This window comes from Mus caroli, unplaced genomic scaffold, assembly GCF_978045245.1.
Source record: "Mus caroli unplaced genomic scaffold, Mus_caroli_1 scaffold_2, whole genome shotgun sequence".
Lineage (NCBI taxonomy): Eukaryota > Metazoa > Chordata > Mammalia > Rodentia > Muridae > Mus > Mus caroli.
In genome coordinates this window covers 59,675,240-59,694,449 of record NW_028227257.1, presented here as the reverse complement: position 1 = coordinate 59,694,449, position 19,210 = coordinate 59,675,240, and the positions used below count along the sequence as shown (strand labels likewise).

At 44.7% G+C, this 19,210-nt stretch overlaps 1 protein-coding gene across 1 annotated transcript in view; it reads left to right on the top strand.

The window, feature by feature from the left end:
- Stard9 (StAR related lipid transfer domain containing 9) overlaps positions 1–19,210 on the top strand; it is an 85,644-nt gene that overhangs the window by 4,413 nt on the left and 62,021 nt on the right. The window contains exon 3 of the mRNA XM_021186561.3: positions 703–819. Coding sequence (XP_021042220.1) covers positions 703–819 — 117 coding nt within the window. The remainder of the gene's footprint in view (positions 1–702; positions 820–19,210) is intronic.

Sequence of the window (19,210 nt, the reverse complement as noted above, 5' to 3'; positions counted from 1 at the left end):
TAGACCAGGCTGGTCTCGAACTCAGAAATCCTCCTGCCTCTGCCTCCCGAGTGCTGGGATTAAAGGCGGCGTGTGCCACCACTGAGGGTAGATTCCTACAGGAGCTGCCAATGAAAGCTCCATATTGATGAAGCCTCTTGGACCCAGGGACTGGGTTAACTCAGAGGATGCTGTCAGTATCCTCTACAGAAATCCTTAGGGAAGAAGTGAGTGAGGAAGATATATATCCCTTACGGGCTTTCTCTGCTGAGCTGTCCTATACCTCGTGTTTGTAAGCAGGAGACATGTTAGTGTCATAGGCATATTTAGTTTTCTGGGTCTCTATTTGTTTCTAGTGAGGTGGAAACAATTGTTCTCTCTCTTCTTTTTTTAATATTATGTATTTATTTTTATTTATATGAGTACACTGTTGCTGTCTTTAGACATATACCAGAAGAGGGCACCAGATCCCATTACAGATGGTTGTGAGCCACCATGTGGTTGCTGGGAATTGAACTCAGGACCTCTGGAAGAGCAGTCAGTGCTCTTAACCGCTGAGCCATCTCTCCAGCCACCCCCCTCCCCTTCTTTCTTTCTCTGTGGCTGTTGTAAACGGTCCAGTAGTTAGTCCAGGTCTCTGTAATTACAGGAGAACATCAAGAGCTCCTGTCCAGATTCCAGAGTTACGACAAAGAAAACACTGGATTCTGTGCTTAATTTTAGGTGGACAGTCGACCAGAGAGCTTTGGAGACACCCGGGAAAAGGTTGTGGCATTTGGCTTTGATTACTGCTATTGGTCAGTCAACCCAGAGGACCCTCACTATGCATCTCAGGAAGTGGTAATGTCATTTTCCCTCCATTCTCCTTTTTACAAATGTTTGCTGTAAATTTACTTTTCAAGTTTATTATGGCAGTTGCAGGCTGGAAGTACTCTAATTAGTACTTTAACATTTGGAAAATCTTAATGCAAACTGCTTTTCCAGAGGAAACCTAATACATTGTGGACTGTTTAAAGTTATTTCCATGATAGCATTGTCTCCTCAGTTTTTATAACTGTATACTTAGGTAAATTAGCATAGAATCTGAGTGATGGCTGTTATTTATTTAGAAAGATTTATTTTATTTATTTGATAAATATGATGAGAATACTGTAGCTGTCCTCAGACACACCAGAAGAGGCCATCAGATTCCATTACAGATGTTTGTGAGCCACCATGTGGTTGCCAGGAATTGAACTCAGGACCTCTGGAAGAGCAGTCACTGCTCTTAACCACTGAGCCATCTCTCCAGCCCAGTGGCTGTTATTTATGATCTATAGAGATAGCAGTGAGTGGCATCAGGTTTTTGAAAAATGATTCAAAAAGGTGGGAAAAGACTGCTTGGTCAAGGAGTAGGAGCTTTGGTGATGTCCATTTCCAGTTTGGGCCTCAGTGTGCTTCATGTGGGGTGCAATGCAGTTAGTCTTCTGCTGCACGGCCTTGGATTGTGTGCAGCAGGACTGGTGAAGCCTAGAGGCTAATCTCTCCTTATGATCTTAAGCGTGTACTTGTGCTCCTACACAGAATCTGAAAGGGATAGATAGGTAGTCTGTGAGACTGCAAGAGTGTATAGGAGGTCAGTTCCAAAGTTCTGATGGCTGAGGATTGGGAGGAAAAGGCTTTGCTGGCTGAGCTGAAGGTGTTGCTGGTCATCTTCTCGATGCCTTGTAGTTTTTGTCTATCTCTTTCTCCAGTTGCCAAGGCATCTAGAGGTCTGGCCAGTGCATCTTTAGGGCATCTTTGTTTCTGAGAATCAGTACCAATGTATTGGATTGCATTGGTTGAGCACTGTAGAAGGTTATGATTTCAGTCCTCATAATGGCAGCAAGGCTTGCTAGCCCACAGAAAATCATCCTCATACTGGCAGACATTAGGGTACTTTGTGACAGTCTAACCCTAAAATTGAGAAAAAAAAATATAGCAGGCATGGTAGCACATGCCTGTGCAAAGTTGTATGGTCCATCTGTGAATATAAATTACCCATTTCTACTTTAGACCTTATTTTTATTTTTAATAATGTGTGTGTGTTTGTGTATATGTGTGTGTGTGTGTCTGTCTGTCTGTGCACATGAGTGCAGTGCCCTGGGCTTGTGAGCAGCTGAATATAGATGCTGGAAATCAATCTCAAGTCCTCTGTAAGAGCAGTATGCATTCTTTTTTTGGAGGAGGGGGGGCGTTCCAGACAGGGTTTCTCTGTGTATTCCTGGCTGTTCTGGAACTCACTCTGTAGACCAGGCTGGCCTCAGAAATCCGCCTGCCTTTGCCTCCCGAGTGCTGGGATTAAAGGTGTGCGCCACCACGCCCGGCATAGTATGCATTCTTAACCTCTGAGCATCTTCCCAACCCTATGGGTCTTTTTTTAAAATTCTAACATGCAATATATGTAAGGCATCGGCCTACTGGTATTGGTGACACTTCCACTGAGATCTGCAAAGATTCAGGAAAGGCACTGCTGGAGAGAAGTCATTGGTCTTTTCATTAACAGAACATATGAACATTCTAAGAGCTTTTCAGACTAAGAGGGTGGTACATGTGTCTGGAATGTGTGTGTGTGTGTATGTGTGTATGTGTGCGTGTGTATTACTACCATTTTTGTGGTAGCATATATCTCAGAGTTATCATATGATGAAGGACTCGTTAAAGTAATTATGTTAAATGCCCACCTTGTAGGTCGATGTGAGTTTCTATGTGCAGTGGCTCAAATCCCTGAACAACTGTTCTCTTACCGCACATGGGAGCAAGTGCATACTTTTTTCTACCCCTTCTTTCTCCTGGGACCAGCATGCTCCACTTGGGAACCTAATCTTACTTCCTCCTGTGGGGTGGGAGTTCTCTGCTCACACACAGTGCATTTGCCCTATTGTATATTTGTAAAACTTCCCACAAGGAATTTTAACTCAGCTCTACCCACCAAGAACAGCAATGGCTGCTCACAACAAACCAGAGTGAGTCAAAAAAACAAAAAAAAACAAAAAACAAAAACAAAAAAAAAAAACCCTGCCCTTTGCAAAGCCATTGCCTCCACTCTCCTGGGAATCTTCATCTTAAAATGGTTTGTTGTTTGGCTAAAACACATTTCCCAAACCTTTGTAACTTTCAAGATTAAAAATTGTGTGGGTGAGGAGCTTTTTCTCTCTACAACCACTGAATCTAAAACTAAAACTACAGTAGTGAAATGATGTGGTTGCTGGTGTTTTTATAGTTCTTTGGTCTTCATAGGACACTGAATCCCAAACACCACACAACACTCTAAGCCTTTCAAGAGGAGAAAGATTGGAAAGAAAACAGAGGGAAGGGAGAAGAAGTGGGAAGGGGAGGAGAAAGGGAGGGAGGGAAAAAGAGATGATAGATTCCTTCTGCTTTGGAACTTTACTCTGAGAATGTCAGGAAGCTGGAGAAGCCTGGGAGAGGAACCACACTTCCGTAGAACATGATCGTATTTGAAGGATGCAGTAGGGAAACCACCAGAATGGCTGCTCCATGATTAAGGTGTATTTTTATTATTATTATTGTGGATAAGAAAGAGACCATCCAGAGGCATCTGGAAGGGCCCAGAGCAGAGAGAATGTGATAACATTGCACAGGAGGTGAGAAGGGCCAGGATGCCATCATGTGGGCTTTGAAATGGGTTTGTGATTAGGGACTGAAGGAGCCTGGAAGCCAGCATGGATTCTAATAGGCAACTGTAGGAATATGTCAATGGAGAGCCATATGTCTTTTCTGCCAGAGGCAGGGGAAATAACTCCTTTTGGTGGAAGGAACTGTTTTTTGTTTGTTTGTTTGTTTTGTTTTGTTTTGTTTTGTTTTAGTTTTTTAAAGCCTACAGCACCTGGTATTCCCAGGTGGCCTTCCATCCAAGTACTAACCAGGCCGGACCCTGCTTAGCTTCCGAGATCAGACGAGTGGAAGGAACTGTTTGTTGCACAAGATCCTGAGGAGTGCAGGCTTTTATTCCAACCGTCACTAATGCTTCTATCACTCGGGTTGTGCTAAGCCAAGACTCATTTCTGGACACACTCACTTCTAAGACCTAACAATGGTTAAAGGACTGTACTGCAGGAACCAAGAGGAAAGCTGCCATTAGTACAGCACAAGCACACCTCACGTGCATCTGTATGTGATTGTGTAATGACAGAATATTGACGCAAGCATGCAAAGGTGGGCGCTAATGCTGAGTACAGAACGTGATAAGTAAACACTTTACAGAGCATAGGAAGTAGCTGGTCTTCATGTCCATTAGAGTAGAACAGATTTCAATTAATTTGCAGAGAATTATGCGTTGTTAGGATGTAAAGAATAATTTATGGAGAGGCTTTGAATCCTGATATGTGAGGTCGCTAAGTGGGTTCCCAGAGTATTGAGTTGGGCGCTCACTTATGCTCACCAGTGATGTCGGGAGCCCGGGAGTCTCAGACCAGCATGGGCAGCACAGAGACCTCACTCAAAAAACAAAAGTAAATAGAGGGCCAGTGTATTAATACTAGAAAAAGTACTAGACACCATTCAGGGTATTTTCTGTGCGTGTGCCCAAGGTTGACTGCAGAGCTTTCTTCCATTATTAGGTTTCACCTTTATTTATTTATTTATTTTACTATTTTAAAAATGTTTATTTTCTTTATTATCACGTGTAGGTGGGTATAAATAAAGAGGTGAGAGGACAGCTTTGTCGAGTTTAGTCTCACCCTCCATCTTAACCTGAGTTCCAGGTCATCAGTCTTGCAAGGCAAGCACTTTTCCACAGTGAGCCATTGCACCGGCCCTCCACCTTTGTCTTGTGAGATACTCTTTCCAGAACCTGAAGCTCATGATTTGGCTAGGCTGGCTAGCCCGTGAGCTTTAGCTTGTCTCTGCAGGGGCTGGTTACAGGCATGTCTGCTGGACTTTTTACATGCTTCTAGAGATCTGAACTCAGGTCCGCCTGCTTGTCTGGCAGACACTTTGCTGGCTGAGCATCTCCCCAGCCCAAGACTTTTTTTTTTTTTAAGAAAATTTGAGACAGGATCTCAAGCACTTCAGGTTGGCCCTTGGCTTCAATCTGCATGCCTTTGGGGTTGACCTGACTGGGTGATTAGGAAATGAAGAAAGGACAGACACGGGGTGCAGGAAAGCTAGGATTGCAGGATCATGTGTTCTAATGGAATTGCACCAGCAGCAGCCTGAAGTCTCACCAAGTTTATTTTATCCATCTGAACCAAGGAAGTGGGTTATTATGCACAACTGGACGAGGAGGCAGGTTTAGCCAAACTTAGTAAGAGGTTTCAATGGAGAAGCAATTCCAGGCTGTAGTCATCCGGAAGGAGGAAGCTTTGATGGAGTTTCTGCATACACTGTTTTTAGCTGAAGACAGTCATTTTTAACATCCATACTTGGACCAGATGACGGCTTTGCCATTCCCATGGGTTTGACATTGGGGTCCTTGACATGGCTGTGTTCCTGTCAAAATACACATTCACTCAGGACTTTACACACTCCTCAGAGGTCCTGAACCTGATTTGTAACTGAGGTGACCTTGAATTTCTGATCTTGCTTTCGCTAGGATTACAGGCAGGTACCACCAAGCCTGCTTTTAAACAGAGTTGGGGATCAAACCCAGAGCTTCATGCATGCTAGGCAAATTAGTGTATAATATGTATTCCTAGAAACTTATTTCAAAAATGAAGGCTAGACACAAATCATTAAGTCAGTCCCTCTCACACACATGCATGCCCACATGCAATTTTTGCAAATTAATTGTCGGGAAATGTCTCCTGCTGATGGTGTTGGTAGGAAGGCACCATGAACTGCAACATAAATGTCCCAGCCCAGTTGGTAGTATGCTGTTGGACCAGCCCTAACCCCAGCTTTGTTCTGAACGGAGATGAGAGCAGGGCAGTGTTGCCATCTGGTAATAGAAGGGAGATGGAGCACCTGCTGCTGGTCCTCTCCTAGGACCGGGTCTGATTAGATGCTTCCGTCACAGACGCAGCCCTTACTTCTGCCTGGGAGCCCTAATCTATTACAAAATGAACACAAGGTCTGTTATCTGCTGCTTCAAAAAAGAAAGCACGGTATGGGAAGCAGTCTGGCTTTCTCTTCTTTTACAACTTTGGAATCTACTGAACTTGGAGAGTGAATGAAAGCTTTGGGAAAAGAATAATAAAGAAGGTGGGAAAGTGGCAGAAACCAAAAAGTGATTTTGGAGGTACAACAGGAGCAGGAAATATAAAGGACAAAAATGGAGTAGAAACGGAGCAGCAGGCACTGTTAGAATTATTTCCATTGCAGAGTGGTTCTTTCTCCATTTAAGGGTAGCTGTGGGCTCTGAGAGAGTAAGCAGCTTCTTAAGGTCTCACAACCAAGCGAAGCACCAACAATCAAATCCTTGACTGGTGACAGCAGAGTCTGGACCTGTGCACACGGCATCCTTCACAGTTTGTTCCTGTCTTTCTAGTGCCACACGTCCTAAATGACCTAGTAATGACTATAAATTAATTGTTCAATTAACAATTCAATGGGTGTCAGGTAAGATAAAACTGCCTTTTCTCAGAGACGGTTTTGTTTTTATTTTATTTTATTTTATTTTTTTGTTTTTTTTGAGATAGGGTGTCTTAGTTAGGGTTTTACTGCTGTGAACAGACACCATGACCAAGGCAAGTCTTATAAAAAACAACATTTAATTGGGGCTGGCTTACAGGTTCAGAGGTTCAGTCCATTATCTTCAAGGTGGGAGAATGGCAGTATCCAGGCAGGCATGGTGCAGGCAGAGCTGAGAGTTCTACGTCTTCATTCAAAGGCTGCTAGTGGAAGACTGACTTCCAGGCAACTAGGGTGAGGATCTTATACCCATACCCACAGTGACACACCCATTCCAACCAGGTCACACCTATTCCAACAAGGCCACACCTTCAGATGGTGCCACTCCCTGGTCCAAGGATATATAAACCATCACATAGGGTTTCTCTGTATAGCTCTGGCTGTCCTGGAACTCACTTTGTAGACCAGGCTGGCCTCGAACTCAGAAATCCTCCTGCCTCTGCCTCTCGAGTGCTGGGATTAAAGGTGTGCGCCACCACATCCGGCTTTTTGTTTTTATTTTTAATGACGGGTTTGTGTGTGAGCATACATGAAGAGGGTGTTGGATCCCCTGGAGTTGACAGGTTTGTGTGTGAGCATATATGACGAGGGTGTTGGATCCCTTGGAGTTGAGGTTTCACATGGTTTTGAGCAGCATGATGTGGATGCCGGCAACTGAACTTGTGTCTAAGGCTGGAAGAATGGGTCATTCGTTAAGAGCACTTGTTGCTCCAGCCAGAGGGCCTAGGTTCGATTCCTAGTGCCCACATGGTAGCTCATAGCCATCTGTAACTCTAGTTCTAGGAGATCCAAAGACCTCTTCTTTCTGGCATCTGAGAGTACTGTGCACAGACAAGCATGCAAGCAAAACACTCATACACATAAAAATAATAAAATGTAAAAACAAACAAAAGCAGACCCTAATCTTTTTTTTTTCTTTTTTGTAGCATTCAGAATTGATCCTAGTACTTTTTTTTTTTAATATTTTTTATTAGGTATTTTCCTCATTTACATTTCCAATGCTATCCCAAAAGTCCCCCATACCCTCCCCCCACTCCCCTACCCACCCACTCCCACTTTTTGGCCCTGGTGTTCCCCTGTACTGGGGCATATAAAGTTTGCATGACCAATGGGCCTCTCTTTCCAGTGATGGTCTAGTACTTTTTTTTTTAATGTGCCAGGCACACAGTTCTGCACAGGGCTACATTCCCAGGCTCACCTTCTTGAACCTTGTTGCCCATTATAAGGGAGCATTCCAGTTGCTTTGGTTATAACACAGATGTCAGAGTTTCTCTGCCTCGCCTTTTCCTATGCTCATGCATGGGCTGGGGGAGCTCAGCCACATGTGGGTGTCAGAGAATTTTCTCATGAATATTTGCAGAGCCATGTACATTCCATCCCTAGTGTTGTTTCTTTCCATTCAAGATGGCGTCAGAAGTAAAAGGGAGAGAAGTTTATAAGAAAAAGCCCTTTTGTGCAGCAACTGGATGGGGCTTGGCAGGCCTGTGAGTGGGAGGGAGAGAGGCATGAGCCGTTCACTGCAGTTTGCAGCCTCTGCCAGCAGCACAGCTGCTCAGCTCCCTAAGCATGGCCCTGTGCTGGACTTGGAAGGAATAAGATCATTCTTTAGGCATTGCCTGACTTGTTTTTCCCCCTTTCCCTAAACTTAACTGTGACTCTTAGAAGATTAGCTTCTAGATTCATAGAAACATCTGAAGAACAGAGTTCCCTGACACTGGAGGTTGCTGCTGGGGCCAAATTCCTATACAAAAATAGGCAGGAAAACTGGAGAATTGTTTTAAAATGCAAAACATAGTTTGAAGTGGTTTTTTGTTTGTTTGTTTTGTTTTGTTTTCCCCTGAGTGAGTCAAGGGTAATAGGAATTCCTGGGATATCTGGAGCCTTTCGGGTCTAGGCTGAGAAGAGGTTGTCTGTGAGGGAGGAATACTTGATAGACAGTTTCTGAGACAGTTGTTCTTGATGTTACCCAGGTGGTCTCACTTGCGTCTGCAATGCTGAGAACTGGTCTTAGGCTCTCATCCTGCTCTTCACACTTGGACTTGTTCTGAGGTCCAATGGGGTCGTCAACTGATTAAAGAAGCACCTGCCAATGGCGATGGCTGCTCTGAAGAGTCTGTGGTAAAGTGATTTGGAAAATCTTCTAAGAAAGAGTAGAAAGTAGCCCCCCCCCTTTTTAAAGATTTATTTATTACTATAAATAAGTACACTGTAGCTGTCTTCAGACACACCAGAAGAGGGCATCAGATCTCATTATGGGTGGTTGTGAGCCACCATGTGGTTGCTGGGATTTGAACTCAGGGCCTTTGGAAGAGCAATCAGTGCTCTTACCCGATGAGCCATCTCACCAGCCCAAAAGTAGCCCTTTAAAAGACCCAAACCCTCTTTTATTTATTCATGCATGCCACTGAGTTCGTGTGGAGGTCAGAGGACAGCTTCGTAGAGGCAGTTTTCTCCTTCTACCCTTAGGAGGGTCCTGTGCATTGAACTCAAGTGCGGAGGCTGGCTTGGCAAGAGCTTCTTCATCTTGTTGGCTCCAAAGGTAGCCTTTTAAACAAAGTGTCTATATATCTGTCACAGTAGATAGTTGTGTCCAGCCTGGCTGACAGCTACTGGCTTCCCCCGAGGAAGCCTCTTTCTTGCTCAGCCTTCCCAGGTGCTAAATCTTCCCCTTTTACACTCGGGAGCAAGTCAGGCCCAAGTCAGCACCGTCTCAGTAGTCTTTGGTTTAGAGAGCCAGCGCAGCTGATCAACAAAAGGCCGCTTCTGTGGGGGAATGGAGTTGGGAGCGATGGTGTCATTATATAGCAACTTTCAGTCTTCTTGCCTCGATGCTGGGATTACAGGCACACGCCAGCACACCTAGCACACAGTGCTCCTGAGTGCATTGTTCAGAGAAGCATGAAGAAGTGTGGGGCTGATTTTTCTCTCTTTTGTGACCAGCAAAAAGAAAACCAGCATGAAGAAGAACAGGAAGGTGGAAAAGGCACATACATGCCCAAGGGTCTTGAGCATGATAGGGTTTTGTGTGTGGTGGATATTTTTGTTTTGTTTTGTTTTGTTTTGTTTTGTTTTGGTTTTTTGAGACAGGGTTTCCTCTGTGTAGCCCTGGCTGTCCTGGAACTCACTCTGTAGAACAGGCTGGCCTCGAACTCAGAAATCCGCCTGCCTCTGCCTCCCGAGTGCTGGGATTAAAGGCGTGCGCCACCACGCCCGGCCAGTGTGTGGTGGATATTATCCCGATACATTGTCAAACAGTAAGTAAAAAGGATTATAAATCAAAACAAAAGAAAACAAAATTATTTTGAAGAGGAGGAGGGGGAGGAGGAGGAGGAGGGGAGGAGGAAGAGGAGGGGGAGGAAATGATTTTGCCACAGTTTAGCTGTGTTTGTAGGCTTTCCTCAATTGTCCTCCACTTTTTTTTCTTTTGAGATAGGGTCTCTTCTGAACCCAGGCTCACTAAATCTAACTGCTCTACCTACCTAGGTGTAGGGACTCCCCCATTTCTGATTCCCAAATGCTGGGAGTACGGGTGATTACTATACTAACCTAGCTTTTTAATTAAAAAAAAAATTATTTTAAGACAGAGATGCTGGGGCCATGAGTGCTCGTTCTATCTATTGAGCTATCCTCCTCAGTCCCATAATGTTGAAAATAACACACATTTTAAGCAAGTATTTGATGAAATTTCAAGGGAGGCGTATACCAGGTGTGGTAGTACCTCCCTTTAATCCCAGCATTTGGGAGGCAGAGGTGAGTGGATCTCTGTGAGGCCAGCCTGGTCTATGTAGACATAGTTGTTTCCAGGACATCCAGAGCCTGTCTCAAAAAACCAAAGGGCAGGGGGTGGCCAGATAATTTTTATTCTCAGTGATGGGAAGAAAGAGTGTTATGATGGTTTGAATATGCTTGGTCCAGGGAGTGGTATATTAGGAGGTGTGGCCTTGTTGGAGGAAGTGTGTCACTGTGGGGGTGGGCTTTGAGATCCTCCTTCTAGCCATGTGGGAGTCAGTCTTCTGTTTGCCGTCAGAAGCAGGTGTAGAACTCTCAGCTCCTCTAGTGCCATGCCTGTCTAGATGCTGCCATGCTTTCTGCCTTGATGATAATGAACTGAACGTCTGAAACTGTGAGCCAGCCCCAATTAAATGTTCTTTATAAGAGTTGCCTTGGTCAAGGTGTCTCTTTACAACAATGGAAACCCTAAGACAAGTCTCAAAAAATCTAGTTTGTTCATATTAGAGAAGATGGGGAGGAAAGAGTAAGAGCTGGAGAAAGATAAAGGGTGTGAGATGCTTACTTCCAGCTGTGACGTGGCTGCTGCACTCTAACTCAAAGCAGCTGTGATGACTCGAATACAAGCTGGATTACATTGAGCCTGCCAGAAGGGCTGTAGGGCTCCACCCTTGCTTGAGGATTTTTAAGCAGTTAATTGTGGTAGGAGAGAGAGACATTGTCTTCAGTGGAGTGGCCACGGATAAAGTGCACATTTCTGTAATTCCTTGAAAAATAAAAGAGCAGAGGAAGAGACGTGAAAGTAAAAAGGGAGGAGTTAGGAAGAGGAAGTGGGAGGGATTTAGTATGAGGGAAGAAGAAAGGGAGATTAGCTGGGTGAGTATAATTGAAATATAGTATGTAAGATTCATAATGGAACCCATTATGTATAGTTAGTATATGCTAATACAAACATTTTAAACATCTGAGTCACAGTATGATTGCTCTCTTTGTAATGAGATAGATCCTAAATTTATTGATTATCTTCCAAAAGTGAGAGAGACATTCTTGCCTAAGACTTGAAAGTAAGTATACACACACACACACACACACACACACACACACGTGCATGCACACATATTTAATCTCAGCTCCTTGGATTTCCAAAAGGATCAGTGACTTCTCAGAGCATCATGTGACTCAGGAATTTAACTTGGAGTTTACTTTTTAGTTTCATTCTGTCGCTTTTAGCCACATAGGGCGTGTGATAGCTATGAATACAGCTCAATGCAAACATGTCACCTTAATTCCTGTGAGGTAGTTTTATTTTTGTGTATGTGACTAGTTTTTGTAACTCAGTTGTGTAAGTTTTTGGATGTGTGCTTTGTAGATGACAGCATCATGTCAATAATGTCAAGAAGTAGTCATTGTTTGTCTTGCAGCCCTATAATCAATAGGTATATAGGTCATCTGCCTGAGACTGGCCTCAGAATATTATGTATGGGCTTTATGGAGGGCCCTGGTTCAGTTGTTTAAACGTCTATAGAAATCTCTCCTCTTTTTGCAAGAGAGGCACAGTAGATAGTATTTTTCAACTCTGAAGCAGGGGAATATGGGCTATTTGTATTCCCCTTCCCTCAAGTCTGAACACAATAAAAGCCTGAACTCCAATAATGACTGTATATTCAGGCATCATCTGTCTGGATTTTTTTTTGAGGGCTGGGAAGGGGAACAGGGTGGGAAATGACAGGGTCTCACTATGTTGCCCTTGCTGGCCTGGAACTCAACATGTAGACTATCCTGGCCTTGAACTCTTAGAGATCCACCTGCCTCTGCTTCCCCAGAGCTGAGATTAAAGGCCTGGGCTACCACACCCAGCATGGCTTTTGAAGCTGCAAAAGGCAGAGCCCTGTGAGTTGATCTAGGTAGATGTAGTCTGCCCTAAAATTCTCAGTTTATGCAGTCTCTTAAGTAGCCATTGCTCTCCCAGCACTCGGGAGGCAGAGGCAGGTGGACTTCTGAGTTCGAGGCCAGCCTGGTCTACAGAGTGAGTTCCAGGACAGCCAGGGCTATACAGAGAAACCCTGTCTCGAAAAACCAAAAAAAAAAAAAAAAAAAAAAAAAAGTAGCCATTGCTCAGAGGTGGAAGAAGCAAGCAGAAGAGCGTGCTCAGAGGCGTTTGTCCTGGGCATTTCCTAGAAGTAGACGATTATTCCTTTATCACTCATTTCATCTGGTGACTATTTCTGAAGTCAGGCATTTAGGCACAAGACAGGTGCTTTCTAGGGATACTCACCAAGTTGATGTAGGAGGAAGATTAAGGCAGCTTCCGTGGAGTTGGGAGAGTCAGCGGTTCTAGTGAGATGGAATTTGACAAGAATAGAAACCCTTACTTACTCTCATCTGTTTTTCCTCGCCTGTTAAACAGATCCCACCTTATTTGTGGTGGTGTTGTGGTGATGTTAAATACAGACATGTCATGATCTCAGGCTGGTATGGTTTTTTCTTCCGTCCCACATAAGAGATTTTAAGAAAGTTAATAACTTCTTCCTTCTCCTCCAGCACCTGGAAGCATTCCATGGAGTTTAGTGATTGATTCCCTTTGAGTGTTTGGAAAGGTCACAGTTGAGTTTGGAAATGTTTTTGTGACCAACTTGCTTCCACTGGGAGAAAATGTTACTTTTTTGTTTTGTTTGTTTGAAACAGAGTCTCATGTAGTTACACTGACCTCCAATTTGTTGATCTTCCTACCTTCCAAGTGCTAGGATTACAAGCTTGCGCCATCATGCGTGGCTTCTTTTTTTTTTTTTTTTTTTAACTTACTTACTTATTTTATGTACGTGAGTATACTGTTACTGTCTTCAGACACACCAGAAGAGGGCATCCGATCCCATACAGATCTTTGTGAGCCACCATGTGGTTGCTGGGAATTGAACTCAGGACCTCTGGCTGGAAGAGCAGTCAGTGCTCTTAAGCGCTGAGCCATCTCTCTAGCCCCAAGATACCTTATTCCAAATTGCCTGACTACTTTTGTGAACTTGAGTATTCTGTGAGATATAGGCAATATATCTTATATCTTATCAATATACTTCGGGATCAGATGTTGAACTGTATATAGCTGGAGGTGCTCCCTTGTGATCTGCACACCAGCCCTGTAGTTAGTGTGCTGTGAAACTCATTATGTAACTGATACATTTTCAATTTGTTGTCCTCCTGTCTCAGCCTCCTCTGAGATTACAGAGCTACACTAGCTCATGGTGCTCTTTTTCTTCCCAGGATATCTCAGCACTCCTGGCACCCCTTTTTCTAAGTAGGTTCTCTTTTATCTGTGCTATTTCTTGGGGTGTCAGTTTCAGATCAGAGGGGAATGAACCCAGGTCCACCAGAATGAATGCAGAAGACTTAGTATATACTGCTTGGTTTTTGTTTGTTTGGAGACAGAGTCCCCTGTGTAGGCCAGGCTGGCCTGGAATTAAGATTCTCCTGCTTCTTTGTTGCAGGAATATCTGTAAAGCTGGAGTTAGCTTTGTGTGGTTTGAAATTGACTTGAAGTCCGAGGGCTGAAGTGGAAGAAGTGGCTTGACGTCAGTGGGTTTTGAGGTCTTGTGACTAACATGCAGCCTGTCCCTTCTGCAAAGGCTTTGGGACAGGAGGAGGGGAATATGGCTTTAGGCCGGAAGGTGTACTGCCAGTGGGGCTGTCTGAGGCAGATGCATCACAAAATCTGTTAAACTGAAAGGAAATAAAACTTGAGACCTGTGATTCATGTCAAATAGCCCAAAGAGGAGTTTGTGAGCTTTAAAACCTGGGGCTGAGAACATAGCAGAACAGGCCAGGACATGCCCGGGCAGGCCCATGGTTATATGTCCTGACTGGCCTGGTGCCTCCTATCTCCCGCCCTTCTGACAGTCTGTTAATGTTTAAATGGACCAATCATGTGAAACCACGCCAATTCCTCCCTGACCCCACCCCTTTTCTATAAAAGTCCCTAGCTTCCAAGCCTCAGGGTCGAAACCACTGTCTCCGGCGTGAGATATGTTTCAACCTGGAGCTCCGCCATTATGGCTCCACCATGTGGTCAACACCTCTCTCTCCTGCGGGAGATATGTGTCGGCCCGGAGCTCCGTCATTAAACTACCTCGTGTTCTTACATCAAGTTGGCCGTCTGTTTGTTCGTGATTCTTGGGTGCGCGCCGAATCAGGAATTGAGTGGGGGTTTCCCCACTAAATTCTTTCAAAACCAAACCTTAAAGTGAGATGGGCTTCAACTGGCCTTGCTAGAGTATGCACCAACACTGACCTGAAGAGACCCTTCAGACTCAACAAGATTAAAAACAGGAAATAAGCTTCTAGCAGCATAATTGTCGGAAAAGTTTTTCCACATAGGCACAATCGTTTGGGCTTGTTTTCCTTCCCCTATATTTGTGTATATGTGGTGTGGAGGCATGTATGAAGGTTCGTGTGTGTGCGCACGAGTGAGTGCGTGTGTAGGCCCAAGGTTGATGCCCCGTGTCTTCCTTAGTCACTCTGAATTAAGTGCTGAGGCAGCTCTGTCACTGGATTCAACTTTTTGCCTAATTTAGCTGGGATTCCCTGCCTTCCTCTCGTGCATGCTAGGATGATGGGTGAGGTGCCACACCCACCCAGCTCTTCTGTTCTCAGAACCCAAACACTAGTTTTCACATCTGCCTTGTCTGGTGAGCTCCCTGCCCACTGAGCCACAACTCCAGCGTCCTGCTTCCTTCTGTATAAGGCTTTGCAGAGCAAACAATGCAAAGCAGGTTGGTCCTTCTTGACTACCTCTTAGTGCTGCTGGAGCAGACAAACCACTTAGAAACAATGCTGAGGAGCTCTGTGAGCACACTGAAAAGACAGTGCTGTGTGCAACACTGACCTGGTGATGAGCTGCTGAATGAAGATAACATGTGTGGAGAGTAATTTAGGCGGGATTTAGAGGAAAGCTACAGAACAGCCATAATGTAATTTTCTTCCACATGTCTTTTGTGAGTGTACTGGAGTCAGTCCAGAGTTATTCATTACTCATTCTTTCCATGACTGAATTCACTGTGTTGTTACAAGTGGGTGCCATGTCTGAGCCTCAGCCTTAAATGAGTTCCCTTCTGTCCAGTAAGCACTTCAGGGACTTGCCTAGGGTTTTCTTGTGATAGTGAACCCAAGGCAGCCCTAGACACAGGGATCCAGCTCCCGGGACTGCTGATCTTTTACATGCTATCCTTGTGAGAGCAGTGTGCGTAGGGACGGTGATACTTGAGGAAAAGGGAAGGAAGGAACAATGAGTCTAAAGGCTAGGAAGGAGGTGCTCATTTGTTTTTGTTTTGCTTTTCCTTTCTCCACAGATGTGGTATTGTGTTGAGGAAGGTTTTGGAAGCACTAAGACTATGATGCAGATTCTGTGTAGCCCTGCCTTTGCTCACAACCCTCGTCTGGCTCAAGTGATGTATTATGAACTGTGTGGTCAAAAGGAGCATTGCCATCTGCTGTGCTGTGACTCCATTTAAACTGTATATGCACGCACGTGCACACTCACGCACACACACGCGTACACGACATCAGTATTTTAAAATAAGCTTATAAAATAATGTATTTCTTTAGGACTTTTTCAGGCACCCTTAGTGTTACTTATGTATCTCTCCTTCCCCCCTCTCCCTGTGTTACCACCATTCTTTTAATATTTTCTGAGTACTTGAGATGCATGCTAAAATTTGAGAACGGAGCGGGGTGTGTGTGTGTGTGTGTGTGTGTATTGTTTTTCATTGTTTTGTTTTGTTTTGGAGACAGGGTTTCTCTATTGTAACAGCCCTGGGCTGTTCTGGAACTTTCTTTGTAGACCAGGCTGGCCTTGAATTCATAGAGATCTGCCTTTCTCTAGCTCTCGAGTACTGGAATTAAAAGTGTATGCCACTACAGCCAGCCAAGAACTAGTGTTTTATAAATTTTCTATTCATTGGCAAATGGGAATGTTATACTTACAGACTGGAGGAAATGTGCTAAGCTGAAAAATAGCTGCTCTATGAGTTATTTTCTTCATAGTCTAGTTTAAAAAGTACTTTCAGCTAGGCGTGGTAGTGCACGCCTTTAATCCTAGCACTTGGGAGGCAGAGGCAGGTGGATTTCTGAGTTTGAGGCCAGCCAGGGCTACACAGAGAAACCCTGTCTTGAAAAAAACCAAACCAAACCAAACCAAACCAAACCAAACCAAACCAAACCAAACCAAACCAAACCAAACAAAACCCTAACCAGCCAACCAAACAAACAAACAAAAAACCAAAAACCTTTACATATGCTGCCATACCTGGTGTAGTTGGTTATCACAAAATGGTTATGACAGTTAACCATTAGCCACCCCCCCACCCCCAATGAGCTACTAGGATTCTACTGAGGATTAAACAAAGGGATCTGTCTGAGCATGCCAAGCAGAAGCTATACCATTGAGCTGTACATTATAGGAGGGCTGGTAGATGCAACCTTTCTTTTATTTAAGACTACCTCTTTAAATTATAGAGTTGAGGCTGGGTGATATGATGCAATAGGGTTTTGTTTTTGTTTTTCAAGACAGGGTTTCTCTGTGTATCCCTGGCTGTCCTGGAACTCACTCTGTAGACCAGGCTGGCCTCTAACTCAGAAATCCGCCTGCATCTGCCTCCCAAATGCTGGGATTAAAGGCGTGTGCCACCACGCCCTGCTATAATGCAGTAGGTAAAGGTACTTGCCACTGAGCCTCATGACTTGAATTCAGCCCCTAGGACCCTCATGGTAGAAGGAGAGAACCACCTTCTGCAATGTGTCCTCTGACCTCTGACAGGTACACCTACAGGAAGGATGGATTGATGGATAGATAGGTAGACAGAGAGATAGACAGAAAAGTTGTAGGGCTGAGCCTGCCATTTGGAGTGACAGACAGACAGGTGAGCTGTAGAGCTGAGGCTATTTAGAGTCATCTGTGTCTGAATCCTGGACTTGTTTTTACAGTGACACATAGCTTTTTTTATTTAAACGTGGGCCCATAATCTTTTCAGTGGTTTCTGTGCTAGCAGACCCTGCTACTGGGAAAGCAGTTTTCTAGGAAATATTGCCAGGTGGAATGAAGAAGTGGTAGGGACAGCCAGGAAGGGAGCTGAGCAAGTGTTACTCAGGGTTGGGGTTAGAGCAGTTTTAACAAGCTAGACTCCACCAGTTGTCCTCAGTAGGTCAGTTAGAGAATAATCATGTAATGGTGAGAAGCAGAAAGGGGAGACTGAGTCAATGTGGCCACATTGGGAAGAGCAACAAGGAGGTCCAGTGATCCCCAACCTCCACAATGACCTTGCGGATCTTGACCTGAGGTTCAGGTTTACATAGAAGGGCAAGTCAGACTTAAATAGCAAATCCGGGCTAGTCAGATGTGGTCCCCTCCACAGGGATCCAGGTGTGTGTGTGGCTAGGGCACTGATAGTATCTGCTGAAGCATCAAATCTGATCTATAAGATGCAGCAGGGGAGCCGGGCATGGTGGCGCATGCCTTTAATCCCAACACTCGGGAGGCAGAGGCAGGCAGATTTCTGAGTTCGAGGCCAGCCTGGTCTACAATGTGAGTTCCAGGACAGCCAGAACTACACAGAGAAACCCTGTCTCGAAAAACAAAAACAAACAAACAAAAAGATGCAGCAGGGGGCTGGTGAGATGGCTCAGTAGGTAAGAGCACCCGACTGCTCTTCCGAAGGTCCAGAAGTTCAAATCCCAGCAACCACATGGTAGCTCACAACCATCCATAATGAGATCTGATGCCCAACTCTGGTGTGTCTGAAGACAGCAACAGTGTACTTACATATAATAAATAAATCTTTTTTTAAAAAAAAGATGCAGCAGGTACCTAAGGAGTTTTGAAATGCATGCTGATCTAAAAGTGGGATATAGGGGAACTATTGTGTATTTCCTGGTTGTATCCCATGGTTGTGGGGCAGTGGACTGTGCTAGGAAATTTGATAAGGTTGAATGGGTTCAGAGACCCTGGATCTCCTCTGAGGATGGTAGGCGTTTCCCTGAACCCTACCAGATTCTTGGCTCAGAACACATATGACCACACTCCCCACAAAGGGATGTGACCTGTGGTTGCTTAGGTCAGAACAGAGTTCTCCATGATAATGAGGTATCTAGATGGACCATGAGGGTTTAGCCAATAAGCTTCCTTCCTGGAAATTCCTTCCTACAAAAGGCCCACCCTGAGAAAGTTGTTATGCACCGGTTTTCCTAGATGAACAATCAATAAACAGTTTAGAACCAAGGACTCGCTCATCAAGAATTGCTGTAGGGAGCAGGGAGAAAGCCTTCATCTTCAGAGTGGCACCACACAACCTGAATCCCCTACAGAAGGTCCCTTTGTGATCTCAGACTCATCACTGCTGAGCTAAGCTGAGGGTCTCCATTCCCCAGCCTGGGCTCATTGTATTCAGCCTGTGAGACCCCTGATTCCCAACTCCCCGTGATTTCCAGTGACATCTAGATGTTAGGAGTTTGGGAAACCCTGGTCCTGGGCTCCTCCTCGTGGGCCACCTCCATACCTGACACTACAAGGTTTCCAGTGGAGACTAGACTCCTGAGAGTCAGGGAACCTTTGTTTCAACCTCAGCTTATGTCATTTCTCACTCAGGCTAAGGGCCCCATCCTGGCTGTATTCTCCCACCCCCTGAACCGTGCATTGGCGCTTCCCACAAACCTAACACTGAATATCAAAATAAAAAAAAAAAAAAGATTTTGTATCTTACTCCAAAGGCAGCAGAAGGAGACTGGGACTAACTTAACCATATATGAAACTTCAAAGTTTGCCTACACAGTGACACAGCTACTCCAACAAGGCCACACCCACTCCAACAAGGCCACACTTCCTAATAGTGCCACTCCTTGTGGACCAGGC